General features: G+C 37.5%; 1 protein-coding gene across 1 annotated transcript in view; it reads right to left on the reverse strand.

Annotated features, from left to right (window-relative positions):
- Positions 1–3,697, reverse strand: part of LOC116171050 (LIM domain transcription factor LMO4-like) — a gene marked incomplete at its 5' end in the record, with an annotated part of 80,784 nt that extends 77,087 nt beyond the window's left edge. Inside the window, 1 exon segment of the mRNA XM_031487697.1 lies at positions 3,437–3,697. Coding sequence (XP_031343557.1) covers positions 3,437–3,593 — 157 coding nt within the window.
- Positions 3,698–15,770: the final 12,073 nt, after the last annotated feature.

The following is a 15,770-nucleotide window of genomic DNA, read 5'->3' on the forward strand; positions in this document are numbered from 1 at the left end:
GTATTTATGTGTGCATAGTTTGAACCGAATCAATTCAAGCGTTTGCAAATTATTGTGTTCACAAGTAGACAGACAGACAGACAGAGATACCATGGGCACATAGAACAACTCTGCAAAGTTTCAACCAAATCGATTCAAGTTTGCCAGTTATCGTGTTCCGAGACAGACGCCATCGACTCCCCTAAAAAGCGTGTATCACTGAGTTTTGCCGTTTAATAAGTTTCAAGATGATTCACATAGGTGGCTTGTTACTCCGCCCTATGGGCCCTACTACATGTACAACGCCAAATGTTTCTTCAGGATCCGTATTTGTGTCTCAATTTCCTCTACAATCTAAACAGATTAACGATGGATATTTGCCAGGGCAAATTATGAAGCCTTGGAAGGCGGTACCTAGCCTATCATCACACGTCAAGTAACGTTTTAATTACAACTAATAGGAATAGGTTATGTTCTTTTTTCTCTCAGAAAAGCGTGTAATACAAATATGTAGCATTTACAATCATTCAACGACTTTTCATTAGGTTACGGTAACTATTTACTTTAACTGGTTTAAACAACTATCGTGCAGTAACTGTAAATTCACACATCTTTCTCCCGACAAGAATCATTTTCTCTCGACTATTACCAGTAGAAATGTATTCTCCCACTTTTCATATGTGAGGAACTTTCATACAGTTTCAAGAATAGAATATTATGTTTTGCAAGAGAACTCGGCCCCCTTTCTCTCACTAATTCTATTCCTATGAACTCGAGAATATCCGTAAGGGTGAAGTTGTGAAATTAACAGCATAAAAATAATATCGTCAGTAAAATAGCGACAGACTACTGACAGCACGTGTATAAAACTACGATTGACACGCCAGTACGAATTTGTCCATTTGTGCTGGTGGAATGCTGATAATTTATAATTAATCTGGGATTTTAATTTAATTGTCAACAAATAACGAGTTTTTTTCCATTTCTGTTAAAGAAAAGAACTACACATACCAAATAACGCCGCTGTTGCCCTAGGGGAATTTTACACTACGAGAGATTTTCTGGAGATCCTCACCACTTTCAAATAATACGGACGAAAAAGGTATTGTGACTTTTGTATTTTCTTTGTAGCCCAAAGAACAATAAAATATTACGGTAATTGTATGTATGAATCTGTATTTTATTAGAAATTAACTGGAGAAGTTTATATATGTTGAATTAGTTGGATTATTTATTGTTGTTGTTGAATATGCTTCGATGAAATGTAATTGCATTACTATGCCTTTGTATAAAGGGGATGAAAGAAAGAATGACAAGAATGATTAACGTGTTCATTGATAAAAATACAAATAAAATAAATTGGTTCTAAATCTTGATTTGGCGATCGATACGACGATATAACTCTCGCCAGGAAAGATTGCCGGTCACAGAACACTTGATCTCGATCTACAATCTCTGTTTTTCGTAAGGTGCTAGCGACTTCCGGAATAGTATCGTGTCAATGTTGAACGAAAAGGCCTTTTGTTCAACATTAGCACGATGGTATGCCAGAAGTCGCTCGCATCTTAATAAAAACAAAGATTGTAAATCGACACAAGGTGTGCTGTGACCGGCAATCTTTCCTGGTGAGAGTTATGCATGTACTAGACATTGACATAATTAGGAAAGGAATAAGAATGAAAGGACTTACTTGGTTCGAATTCGATCTTTTTTTTTAAGGCTTTCGGGATCTTGCCCATTTTAGCCTACATTAGAGAAACCAGAGGACTAAACAAGGATTTATACGTTTCACGCTTCTGGGAGAAAATCGCAAATAAACAAACGAATGCGATAGACGGTTGGCGTTGCTTTTAGTAGTAGCGACAGGACAGTACGACAGCTTGGTCGAAGGCGATTATAACGACGAAATTCATGGTGTGGTACAAATTCCGTGCTGCTTCTTAACAATACACGCTCATTATTATTGATGATTGTACGACTACTAATTCTTATTCGATGAATGCGCAAATGCAGGCTTAACTTTAACTTCGCACAAGTAACAAGTGGGAATATATACAGGGAATATATACAGGGACAGGCGAAATAGTTAAATACAGGTCGTGCTAGGATAATTTCTTGGAAGGAACTTTCAAAGGAATAACTAAAGGATAATAATTCTAGTTTGAGGACTCAACAGTTGTCATATTAGTGTTTTGGTTAACGAGTTTAAGTCCCGTACAAACTTGTATTAGTGCCGAGTATGAAAACGTCAACATAGTTAGACCAAGGTCAGTTTAGCTGTGACAGTGATCACTTATGGCCGTTTGCACCGACAAATTTAAGTAGAGCTTAGCTTAAGCGTAGCTTAAAATCCATGGCAACGATTATTTAGACAATGGTTGCCATGGATTTTATACGCTTAAGCTAAGCGCCGCTTAAATTTGTCGGTGCAAACGACCATTAGGGACCTAAATTTTATTTTAATAACCACCGATGCCGTCGCCAGTTGTCCTCGTCTAATAGGGCACTAAAGTTAAAACTTTGGAAAAATTCTGAGATACTTGAATTCTCAAACTTGAATACCTTATTATTTTACAGCCCGCGTGAATTAAAAAGTCCTCAATTTTTAAATGAAAAAACACTTCTAAAATAATGATAGGACATCGGAATTCGGAAGCTTTAATTAGATTGAATAATTCAAATATTTTCCACAAATTGGGCTGGAATGCCATGTTTGAATCAAGATCGGGCCTGTTTTCTATAAAAAGGTTTATTTCTTGTAATTGCTTTCATTTTCATATCAAATACAAGATTTGTAAACGAACAGTTTCTAGCAAAAAACACGGAACATTCTCGAATACTCTAGAACGCGTATCACATTTCAAGGAAAGAATGCGTCGGATTCACTTTCATTCCTTATCCCCGGTGACAAATCTTTTATCGACTTGATGGCGCCTCGATGGCGGCTGGTGGCGCCCCGATGTCTCTCTGGATTTCTAGATTAGTCGTTAAAAATGTAGTATGTACTTTGTCAGTATTTATTTAAATGGATTTATAACTTGACCTTAGTATCATAAGACGCTGTTTATTTGTATTAGATTTCTTCAGTATTACATTTCACTACACGACGTAAAATAACATCCGAATTGATCGTTTAGTGGTGGGTAGGTATAGTTTTCCGGATGGACATCACTTCCAACAATAATTTTTTGTTGACGATCTTAGGGAATATTTCAAATAAATTTCGATTCGATGTTAAGCAGAAGTTTAGGGAATTAATTATAAACGTCTGTGCATACACAAAGAACACCTTGACTTATTTTTGGTTTTATTCTCACAACTCGGAACTACAATTTCGCCTATAACTGTAGTAAATTTATTGCAAAGCGAACGAATTAGTACGATCGCATCTAATGAATCGAAATGGGGAAAATTTAAAATTGCCACCGACATAATTTAATGAAATGCTATAACTTACCAAGTGGTCCGATGCTGTGTCCATTACTGGGGTGCATATGAGGATGTCCGTGGGGACCGCCCGGTCCGGGATGACCGGAATAATTATTGTTGTCTGGACTCGGAGGGTGCGGAGACGTCAACTCCGGACCTCCGTAGGGATGATAATGGGGGTTCATCGCGGTGAGGGTGCTGGCTGCCAGTTTGACGGTGGAAGCGCTACCCACAGCGCTGACACGTTATCCAAAAGTTAACCTCTCGCCGCCGCCGTACCGACAAATTTCTGTAACAAAAAAAAAAGAACGAGATTAAGTGCGCTTACTCAAATCGAAAAGCGATGGAGCAATTTCCGGAAATGTTTTTCGGGACCGCTCGCTCGAGAACATGTTTAAACATTTTACGACAAAAGCTTTATGGAAGATTTGAATTACGCTACGTCTTTCCTATTCTAATTAGGCTCATATTCTCAGTTTTCGCGTTTAATTTCGCCAGCGGTTTTGTCCTAATTACATTATCGAGCGAGTCGCTTTGCTAAATTTAAGAGTTTTAAGGGAGCTCAGAATGAGAGAAGGCAAAATATTCGTTTTGTCTATTAACGTTTAAATTGTTTTAAAGCCATTCAAACACGCCTCAATTAATGCTATACGACGCTATTTTTAAATTACGCGCCACACATCGGTTGAATCAGTTGAATGTTGACGCGATCTATAATTTACTGAAGAGCTATAGTTGAATGAGCTCGGTGTACGTAAGCTTCAAATTACGACAATAAATTTGAAGGCAAGAGGATAATTAAAGAAGATGCAACCCTTAAAACAAAAGCAATCTAAAAGTTCCACAGCCACAAGATTGCGCAACAAATGTTTCACAATTCAAGTCAGTCAATGATATTTTTAACTATTTCACCATAAACAGTTTTGATCGCATTTTAACCAGGGATGCTTTTGGTAAAAGAAAACGTATCGCATATTGTAAATATCAGATTAATGTGCGCATGCGCAGAATGCGCAATATCAACTGTCATCGAAATATCTTTCTGAAATTTTAATCACAGATGCTTCTTCTATTAACAGTAAATATATCTCATATTGTAAACATTAGATTTGCGCATGCGCATTCTGCGCAACTTCCTTATTTATGAAGATATTTCTTTGGAATTGTAACCATAGATGCTTCTAGTAAAGAATCACTGAAAACTATTTTCAAGTTCTAAAAATTACCACCAGAGGGCGTAACTGCCATCTTAAGTTTTAAAATTGCATTTTCTTTCAATTTCGCATAATAAAGTAAAAAAAATTTTTCATATTTTTAAAGAGAACCTGTTTATCTATCATTTTCGTAAAAAAACTCAGTTATTTCAAAAGCGAAGATCGTGTGGGGCGTTTGTTTTGCAATAACCTGCTCTAACTTCTTAACGGTTTGACCGATTTTAACAAATTTGGTATCGTTGAAAAGAGCATTTCTTGGACAATAAGAATCAACATAGTTAATTTACTTGAATCCTTCTGTGCCTGGGGGCTAGTTATGACACCATAACCCAAAATCCTAAAAAAATCAAATGATATGACATTTTCTTTATGAAAAAGTAGCCAAATAACATCCAAAGAGGCCAGTGAAAACCGTGTTTCAAACTCTCGTTCCTGAGAGAGTTCCAGAGCGTGTCGTGCAATATTAAGTTACTCCGTCCACTGCGTGGATTCCGAAGAACTAAATTACGCCAAGAGCGAACAATCATCTCCATCAAGCCATCGCCGCGCTGCGGACCAAGATTTTCGCAGCATTTCCTAGAAGAAAGAAAACAAGAAAGTTGAATGCTCCACGGCAGAACACATACTAGGATTTTGTAGCCGGTCCGTGCACAGCACAACTGGAGGGGAAATTTTTCTCATTTTGATAGAAAGCCGTGACCAGGCATCTAGAACTCCCGATGCGAATACATTAAAGGTATTTCCTAGGGTATTCCTTTCCATCAAGCAGGATTTCATTTTGTATACTTATGTAAAGGCGAATTACTACCTACTTAACTAATTAGTTCATCTGTTGCATATGATATAGGAAAAGTATTCAGAATGCATCGTAGAAATGTACATTGCCACAGTAACAATATACTTCAGAGACCCTGTATACAACATTTTAACAGAAAAAAACCGATAGCAGTCGAGAGCACAATTAAATAAATTAATCAATAAATTAACGTAACTTAAAGCTTCAGTTCGTTCGTTAAGTTAAGCTATTGTCTGTCCAACAGCATCTACAAAAATTGAACTTTCACAACAGAGAGTAGAATTTTAATGTTATTACTCAAAATTTCTAAATATCTGAGACGCTTCATTTCCGAGTCTAAACCCTTTACTCGATATAGCCGAAGACGATAAAGAAATAAAGGGAACAACCGCTTTTAATTGTTCATTATATGGTTCCTAACTAAGTTTTAATGGAGATTAATAAAATATTTCATTAAAATCATCTCGTAGCTTAATGTTGTTCCCTTAACAACTTTAGCAAGATTCCGAAATTAAGGTCGTTTAAAAACGAATTATTTAAAAAGTTTGTAAATTAATATAAAAGCTGGTTTGGTATAGGCATGTACACCTTGAGAAATTAATAACGCGTATAGAAAGCCGATCATGTGCACCATACTATTACCACCGAACAATCTAATTTTAATTGCATCATTAATTCAAAGGATGCAAATCGTCGAGTTAGAAAAGTTTCGAAGCACGAACTTGTTATTCATAACAAACTCCTAATAATTTTCAAGTATTCCGTGTTGGGACGTAAATGATTTGTGTCGTGTGTATAAATCGCTCTTTGAATACTTATATGTATAATAATGATATATGTAAGATATATGAATACAATAAGGCAAATGATTAAATGACATAAATTGCGGAACAGCGTAACAGTGTTACAATATAAGCAATATTGCATTATAATTCAGCTGCGACGTAAGGGTAGTAACGTACAAATTATTAATCCAAGGGGTGGGAATGGCTATTTTATCGAGTAGGGGAGGACCGTTCTCTTTTCGTATAGGGAACTGTAATTATGTTAGTATAGGGAAAGCTAATTGGTTTTTAAAACGAGCTCCGCTCATAAAAATGGAGAATTGCTAAATGTGATATTTTACCAGGAAAATATTAAATCATAATTGCATTTGCAACGCGTCGGTAATGTGATTCAATAAGCATATTTTAAATCTACAGTCCATTTTTTTGCTTTTTTAATGTATGCCCTTTTATTCGTGTTGCTATCTGGTCGGAATCGACTCTCTCGTTTACTTATTATGCGCTGTAATTTGAAATGAATTTAGAAAATTACACAATCGGTAATAATATACTGTGGTGTGGGAGAATTGAGGTTACTATGGAACTGTAATTTTTAAAGTGATGGTTTTTGAAAGTACTGTACCGTGTGACAAAAATTGCAAGCTGTTTGGGAAAATATTCTTTATATCAAAGTCTTCAATTCTGGCATCCCACCTTGTTCTCACTTATTTTACAATAAACATCTCCCACCAAACGGCATTCACTCCATTATTAGTAGAAAATTAAGCACATTCCATCGCAGTTTCGCACATTGTTTCTAAACGGAATGCTATTGGATCCACATTTAGCTTATTTCGTCACGTGATCGCTTTTTCAACACCGCCGAGTGTAAGAGTGTTGCATATAGCAAATAGCGGACCGATCTGGAAATACTCGAACTAGCACTTTGTGATCCGATATCTCTTTTTCGGATGTTTCATTTGAATAACCTCCTCCGACACTCCGTTCTCGCGATCTTCGCACTTGAAGTTTTGGTCGCACAGACAGATGCCTCTTGTCCATACTTCGCTTTGACTTTAGCGAGTGCGTTCTTTCGACATTTTGTTTTCGAAATATTCACATTTAAAGTGTCTGTCTATCCACTGATGCGTCTGGTGTAGATCAACAATTTTCGCTTTGTAAATGCCCTTTTTCGTCATTACTTTTTTGAGATATCAGGATTTAAAGTTTTGACTCCACTAAGGTGCTTAACGCAGATCAAATTCCGTTTGCGAATACTTCCTTTCGACACCCAGTGCTTTAGATTTTCGCATTTGAAGTGTTCACTCCACCAAGTCCACAAAACACCACATCTTTATATGCCAATTTTGATTAAATTTTCCAAAGTACTTTCGGCATCTGGTGTTTCAAAACGTGTATTTTCGTCAAAAAAGTGGGGGTGTCATTTTTTTTACCTCGTTCTTATCTTGTAATTTAATTAGTGTACGCAGCGATAAGCATCTTCTTATCTACGATCGGAGAAACACATGGAATAGCTTTTGATACAAAACAAAACCGACTTCAAAATCAAATGACAAGATCGGTATTACGCTCAATCCCATAACCGCATCTAACGTTAATAAAAAATTGAAATTAGACATACAGAGTGACCCAACATTATTATAGGTGCTTAAGCCAAATAAAACGTTCGCCTGACGTAATTTACTGCTTACGGGAGGCTTGAAAGAGCCTTTCGTTTAAACCTTTCATAAGAGAACCCAGCCAATCCTTAAATACAGCCTACTAATGTGTATAAACTTTATGGGCGAGATTTAAGGGTTGGTGTGCGTAAATTTATTTTTATATTTTTATAATAATCAATTTCTCTCAGTTCCAAGGTCGTGCGGAACCGACTACGATACAAACGGGAGGACAGTATAAAGCTGAGGGGTGACTGTAGGGACTCCGGGTTAAAAAAGACAGGGTTAACGATCCCTTATTCAAAATATAGTTTCTCGTTTGAATAGGAACTTGAGGAAATTACAATCCTAGCTGAGGATGGGACTAAAATCCTAGGTTAATTGATAAGTCCGTTTTGTAAATATATCAAAAGATGTGTTAAGTCGAGTAGTATGTGGAGAAAACAATCGAATCAAAATGGTGAGTAGTGTAAGGGACCTGTGTGAACTTGGCCCCCCAACTTTAGAAAGCAATAATTTTCGTGATTGAAATGGACTGCGCTTCGTTGGCGCACATTTGCATTTTGTTTGCGCGCTGCCGGTTTCAAAATGACGAAGGAATCAAATTTGGGGGCGCCAACTTCACAACTGCCCCCCCAAGTTTACAAATTTGACATTTTTTTTCTTGTGATCGTTTGCGCTTCGTTTGCGCTCCCAATACCTTCGTTTCCGCCCCCGTCGTTTTTGAGTTATTCCAAACACAAAATTCCATACTGGCCCCCCATTTTTCAAATTTGCCATTTTTTTTTCATTTGATCGTTTTCGCTTCGTTTGCGCACAATTGTATTTTGTTTGCGCGCTGCCGGTTTCAAAATTACGAAGGAATCAAATTCGGGGAGGGGGGGGAACTTCAAGACTGCCCCCCAAGTTTACAAATTTCACTTTTTTTTCTTGTGATCGTTTACGCTTCGTTTGCGCATGTTTGCGCTCCCAATACCTTCGTTCACGCCCCCGTCGTTTTTGAGTTATTCCAAATACAAAATTCCATACTGACCCTCCATTTTTCAAATTTGGTGGTTTTTTCCTTTTGATCGTTTGCGTTTCGTTTGCGCACAATTGCATTTTGTTTGCGCGCTGCCGGTTTCAAAATTACGAAGGAATCAAATTTGGGGGGGCCAACTTCACAACTGCCCCCCAAGTTTACAAATTTGACATTTTTTTTCTTCTGATCGTTTGCGCATGTTTGCGCTACCAATACCTTCGTTTGCGCCCCCGTCGTTTTTGAGTTATTCCAAATACAAAATTCCATACTGGCCCCCCATTTTTCAAATTTGCCATTTTTTTTCCATTTGATCGTTCGCGCTTCGTTTGCGCACAATTGCATTTTGTTTGCGCGCTGTCGGTTTCAAAATTACGATGGAATCAAATTCGGGGGGCCAACTTCACGACTGCCCCCCAAGTTTACAAATTTCACTTTTTTTTCTTGTGATCGTTTGCGCTTCGTTTGNGCATTTTTAGGTTGACAGTTTTTCGAGTCCAGTTGCTAAAAGGAAATAGATTTGAATTGCCACAACCCAAATTTACTCGGTTTAAATACAACCCTCGAGTGTAATTCGGCAGGACAATTTAACGAACAAGAAATTCACCAAACTAGTCAATTATTGACAGACGTCAAGCTAGTCATATGGGAAAGGATAATGCGATAATTGTTCCAAAATGAATAAGTGAAAAAACCACTAGTGCATTTGTCGCTGGAAAAGTTGCAGGTAACTTTTGCCGCTGTCAAAGTGACAATTGCACTGCGGCTTATGCGATTTTTTTATACATGAGTTGAATTGTCACTAATATTCTCACGTTTTCATCTTATTTGATAATATCATATAATAATTATATCGTTCCATTTGACATTTACTAAAAAGACTCTATTCATGTAAACTCTGATTCCACGAAGAAAGCTCATTCCAACAAGACCTATTATGTGAAAATCTGTTAACCTAATCCGAATTCAATTCCTTAAAGAGATGTTCCCCTTCCCCCACCTCTCATATTTTGTGAGCTAGAGCAATATGTGCTGCATCAAAATGATGCAAAATTGATACGAGATTGCTATGCATGTATTTTAGTCCAGTCAAATTAGCGCAATTTTGGACAAATAAAAACATTAATCGGTAAAGATCTGAATTTTGGTATACACATTTATTGGGACTTTCTATTGAACATACTAAAAGTCCCTGTCAAAATCTGTTGCGCTCGAAGAACGGTACACTTTTCCAGTTTTTTGCCCATGTCTCGGCAACTATTACTGATACGAAGAAATAGTTTACATGAAAAATATAGTTTACTAAATTCCCTATAAAAAAGAGTATTTACATTTTTTTGTATCTCCCATACTTTAGCTGTAATCTCACGTTGAATGCGTCAGAAAGCGTTTAGGCCCCGCATCGTAGTTATAGGAAGGAGGCCGTCTTTTTTATGGCTACACCGAAAGCTGTAAAAGCACCAAAAAATGAACAGAATCGTCTTGCGATAAAGCATTCTAGTAATGACATAATGTTTCATGATACGACATCATGTTTTTTTTCAAAAAGGTAAGCGAAAATGATTAAAATTGTTGGGGCCACGAAATGATTTCTGAAGCTGGAGAACGCCGTTCTCTGCATACAACGTGCCTGCTAGTGAGAGATATTTAAACCGACATCGTTATCAGACCTGCAGAAAATACGCATACAAGGGTCAGCCGAATCTAACCGCACTGTTACCCCCTACGGCTGCAGCGGCGCAGCAACACACGTTTCGTATTAATCAGCAAGTTCAGAAGGTTTGTGGATATGAAAAATCTCCCGAACTGTGGAGTTGAAGGAGAGTCCACGATTTCCTTGACCCTGTTCGGTCACTGAAGGCTTCCAGTCCACACTCAGTGCTTAACTGCTCACATTGAAGATGAAAGTTCTATTGAGAGAGAGAGAGAGAGAGAGAGAGAGTTTTATGAGAAACCTTTAAACGTGTCTCATACCAAGCTTGAGTGCGACGACTTCTCATATATAAGAAATACTGGCACAATTTTCAATAAATTTAATGATTTGTAAAAAGTTGTAAAAAAATATCTGCGCGCCTGTTTCGAGAGCTCAGGATACTTGATTCCCTATTCGATGTCGGATTATAGCTAAAGTTTTGGACATACAAAAAAATGTTAATGTGCTTTTTTATGGGCAATTTAATAAACTATATTTTTTATCTGAGCTATTTTTCCGTGTCAATAATTGTTGCCGATATATAGGCAAGAAACTGAACAAGTGCTCCTTTTTTCCAAGATGGTGCCTCGAGCGCAACAGATTTTGACGGGGACTTTTAGTATGTCCAATGGGGAACACTAATGAACATGTTTACCAAAATTCAGATCTTTACCAATTAATGTTTTTATTTTTTCTTATTTGACTGGACTATTTTTTATGTTATGTTTGTTGGGTATATTTTAGAAAAAAAGCTTAGACCATATAGTACATGGACTGCTATTAGCCCTATGCTTTCAATACAAAATGGATGGTCACGGTTAGAGGGCACTGTAGTCGTGGGTATGTGAATCTCAGGGTAAACTAAAGTCGTGTAAACACCACTAGGATCGAGTAAATAGTAGCTTTTATGGTAACTGCGTAGTACGGGAAGCTTTAAATACTCTTGATTATCTTCTATACGTCCACAAATAAGAATAGGTTTGCTTTTTTTGCCATATCTAGGCAATTCATTAATTGACGTTTGTGAATTTATAGGTTGACAGCCTCAAATCGTGTCTCAACGGACAATTTCGGACAGATTCGTTTACCCTGAAACGCACATACCCAGGCGATGTCCTTGACCATATTTTAGTTACAATTAGCAGTCCATGTACTATATGGTCTAAGAAAAAAAGTCATTTTTCTATTTAAACATGAATCATACGCCCTCTAGCGGCGAAGCTAGAAACTTGAAAATATTTCCAGTGATTTCTCTTGGCCCCTTTTGTTAACAAAATTTTTTTCCCGAAGCCGTGCAATTAACGGTTCCATAGATATGGCCTGTGACCATTATTAATGGGACACCCTGTACATGTAGGTACAATTAAAATAAAATGGTGGCGCGTTGACGGTTTAGGTATTAAATCAATCTGTTCAAGACGACTCCGCAAGTCCGAATCGAGAGTCTACATCCTAATTTTCATCTCAAAAGCAAATCGGTGCAAAACAGCCTCTTTGAGAATGAAAGTCACGGTCAATAAAGCGCAAAGCACGTTAGTCAGGTGTCCATGACAAGATCGAGACCTTACGATGGATGGTACATTACTTCGAATAATGAAAACGTCGCAGTAGATTATAATTAATAAGGTCCTTTCCACTGCCACCATGGGTACAGTGCAACAAGTAAAATGCACGTAAAGGTAAAGAATATGATTACACACTTCAAATGTTACGATTTTCCTTTCCCTAATTATTTGTTTTTACTTTTCAATTGGCCCCGCTTCCTCAATACCTAAAAGTACGGCTTGGAATTTTCGTCATCTAATTAATAACAATATCTGAATGGGATAATCTTAATTAAGACGAATGCACAATAATTAATAAGGATCTAACAGCTTGTATGATTAATGTGCTTAATTACTCGGCGATCTCTTGATTAAATTTTTTTGTAACGTTAATCGTTGGGAGTTCTTCAGCCATAAAATTAGAAGGAATTCGGGCGAGCTTATACAATTTGTAGTGGAGGCTAGCATAACGTGTTGCATAGCTTGGGAAAAAAGTGCCGGACTTACTTTGTTCTTTAAGAAATTACAATATGCGCTTGCCAGGTGTTAAGTCAACCCTTTCTACTAATTTGCCGTGGGAACCGGTTTGAAAAATCGTCACTTACCCCCAAATCTAGAATTTGTTAACACATTTTATAATCCGATCAAGGCACAAAACACAATTATTGGCCACTAAATCACCCTCAACATTTTCAAGCACTTCAAATAAAACGCACGGAAATCGACGAAAGCATCATCTGATAAGATAAAAATCGCCAATGTTTTATTTTCCAAACATTCCGATGATCACAATGTTAACTGTCGGGCCGAGAAGGGTAGACTAATATCGGAAAGCAATTTGTGAATTGTGGTACTTCAGAGGGCTTAGGGGATTCCACCCCAATAGGTTACTAAGCGGTCCTTGAAGTGGGGTTAAGTAAGAATATAACAACAGACATTTCGTTATCTTTACTGCAAAATCGTACAACTTTCTACGGGGAAAAAGGACCGAAACGAAATCCAAATAAAAGACGCATGTAAATGCTAAATAAATCTGCAGCGATTCTGAATTTCTAAATTAGCATTATTTCATTTCCTTACGTAAGTACGAGAGAAATTAACTTGCAGCTTGCATAATTGGAATTAATTCCATTGTCTACGCCTCATCCGAAAGATTAGTCATATTTTAATACTAGTTTGCATGTTTAAGATTAAATTAAATTTCTCCCCGTACAATTTAAAACGAAAATTATTTATATCATTAGTAAGATGGGGAAGTGAAATGTTTTATGTACAGACGACTACCTAAAACTACAAAGGTAACATCTGCGGTGAAATTCAGAAAATATGCTAATATTATCAGAAGTTGCTCCTCACTTATCTGCTCGTTTGAAGCGCGTCGGATGGACACCTGAAAACATCCAATTCGAATTCCCGCAGCCGTCGCTCGCGTTTCTCTTCTTCTAAAAGCGGAACTTGGAGGTGAAAACCAAAAGTACCCCACAAAGGTAACGTATAACATCAAAAGCGACGGTAAGGATTGAAAATTACATTTGTATCGTTTTGTATTTGAATAAATTTTATGGAAATGAACTCGGAAGCTCTCGCCCGAAATTTCACATATCCCTAATTGTCGAGATTACGCCGCGAAAGATTATTAATTACTAATTCTAAACGGATCGTTCTGGTAAACGAGAAAATTAACGGAGAACAATAGACTGTGGTAAAAAATTAACGGCATTTACAGAGGCAATTTACAAGGATGATGACTGTAATTTTTCCATCACTTAAAGCAGTAAGTTTATGCTGTTTTTGCTACTACAAGTGATTGCAGCACGCTTCGTAAACCATGAAATTAAACATGAAGGACTCTGTTAGTGGCAACTAAAAACTTGTGAAGTAATACTATGTTTAAAATAATTAAAATAAATTATTTTAAAGTTTGCATTACCACTGTGCTGGATTTGAAACGGCATATGTAAAACCCGACTGATTAATCGGTACCTACAGTAATACTAAAAATGCAGTTTTTCTTCGTGGGTGAGAAATTTAATTTTGAATGCACGTAAGATCTCTGAAAATTTCAAAATACCTGCGCAAATAATTTCCCCCTCTCGACACCCCTATTTGAAGAATTTTTTAATTGCACGAAGAATCTCCTTTCCTGATGTAGAACCAATGTATATTTCACCTTACTCCAAAAATCTCCCTCGTTTAATTTTTAGCGCATTTCCAAAAAAAGGCTTTGTCCGTGAGACCGTCCGTCCGTGGTCTGTACCTACGGATATTTAGTTCGTTATGATGTCGAGGCTGGCAGCAAGGAAAAATTATTTTGGACCGGGGAAACCCAAGCTTGAGCTAAACTCGAATTTGATCGAGAAAAATTGGCTCTGTTAGCAATCATGGTCATTACTTTGACCATTAATTATGTTGTAAACTTGTAACAGGCGCATTAGGATTTGAATTTTTCGATTTTTTCGTAACAGGGCTACGTTGGTTCTGGCGCAATAATTGCCAAAACCCCATGGATTTCTTATGGGAAATTCTAAGGTCCATTTTGGTAGTTTTTTTAGCACATCCGGTCAGTGGGCATGCGGGCCCCGCCCCTTTGCGCAGCCAGGAAGTGACGTCACACTAATCAGAGACGAGGTCGTGACGTCACAGCCAATCTGCGACGAGCACGCCCCCCCCCCCTAAGGGTCCGTGAAGCGGTCCATCAACAGTTTCAACTAATCCAACAGGTTCGTGAGGCGGTCCAACAGCTTTTCCACCCGATTCAACAGCAATGTGGAGTGGTACCGGTTCTAAAGTATGTTGGGCCGTTTCACTAATTTGTTGGGACCAGTTGAAAATGCTATTGGACTGCTTCACGAACCTGGAGGGGCGTGTTCGTCGGTTATTTTTGTGGAAATGCGATAAGACCTTGGCTCAGCGTATGCCCAATCCATTTTCTGACATAATTTTCTTTTATGCGAAGCATCTTCTGTTAAAATTTCAGAAAAATTCCTTCCTTGGTGCAAGCGTCGACACCAGAACGAACCAAATAGCGAAAAGTAGAACAATAGCTCTTAAAATAAAAATCTAGTAGGGTCACAGCCGTAGGGACGGACGGTTGGATGGACAAACTGGTCAACAGTGCATTTTTTTATTTTTTTGCAAATATGCTAAAAATCAATTGTTCAGCGAAAGCTATTTTTAATATCGTGTCAAAAAAAAATGGATTGCGCATGCTCAGTGTCAACTTTCTTATTTGTGACCGGAATTTCCCGAAACTTTAACAGAAGATGCAATCACAAAAAAGAATCAAATGCACAGGTCAAAAACACACACACCTAACTTTCTTCTTTATGGACCATCAAATTGAAATAGCACTTCAAAAAAATTGATTGTAAGTACTAAAGCAGTCTTTTCATTGACCACGGGATTTTTCCGAAATTTTATCAGAAGCTACTACTTACAAAAGCAAATCGAACACGTTTGTAAAAAAAAATTGATAGCGCAGGAGTACTTTTGCCTACTCGATTTTCTTAGGTGTCCGCGGATTTTTGGAAATGTTAGGTGAAGACGAGTTTGGATATTATAACAGGTGGTCCGCTTCGGAATTTTGGATTTTAATTTGTATTTTGTTGAACTTACACATATACCGCTTCATAGCGAACGCGAACAAAAGTATGT

This window comes from Photinus pyralis, unplaced genomic scaffold (genome assembly GCF_008802855.1).
Source record: "Photinus pyralis isolate 1611_PpyrPB1 unplaced genomic scaffold, Ppyr1.3 Ppyr1.4_LG5, whole genome shotgun sequence".
Taxonomy (NCBI): domain Eukaryota; kingdom Metazoa; phylum Arthropoda; class Insecta; order Coleoptera; family Lampyridae; genus Photinus; species Photinus pyralis.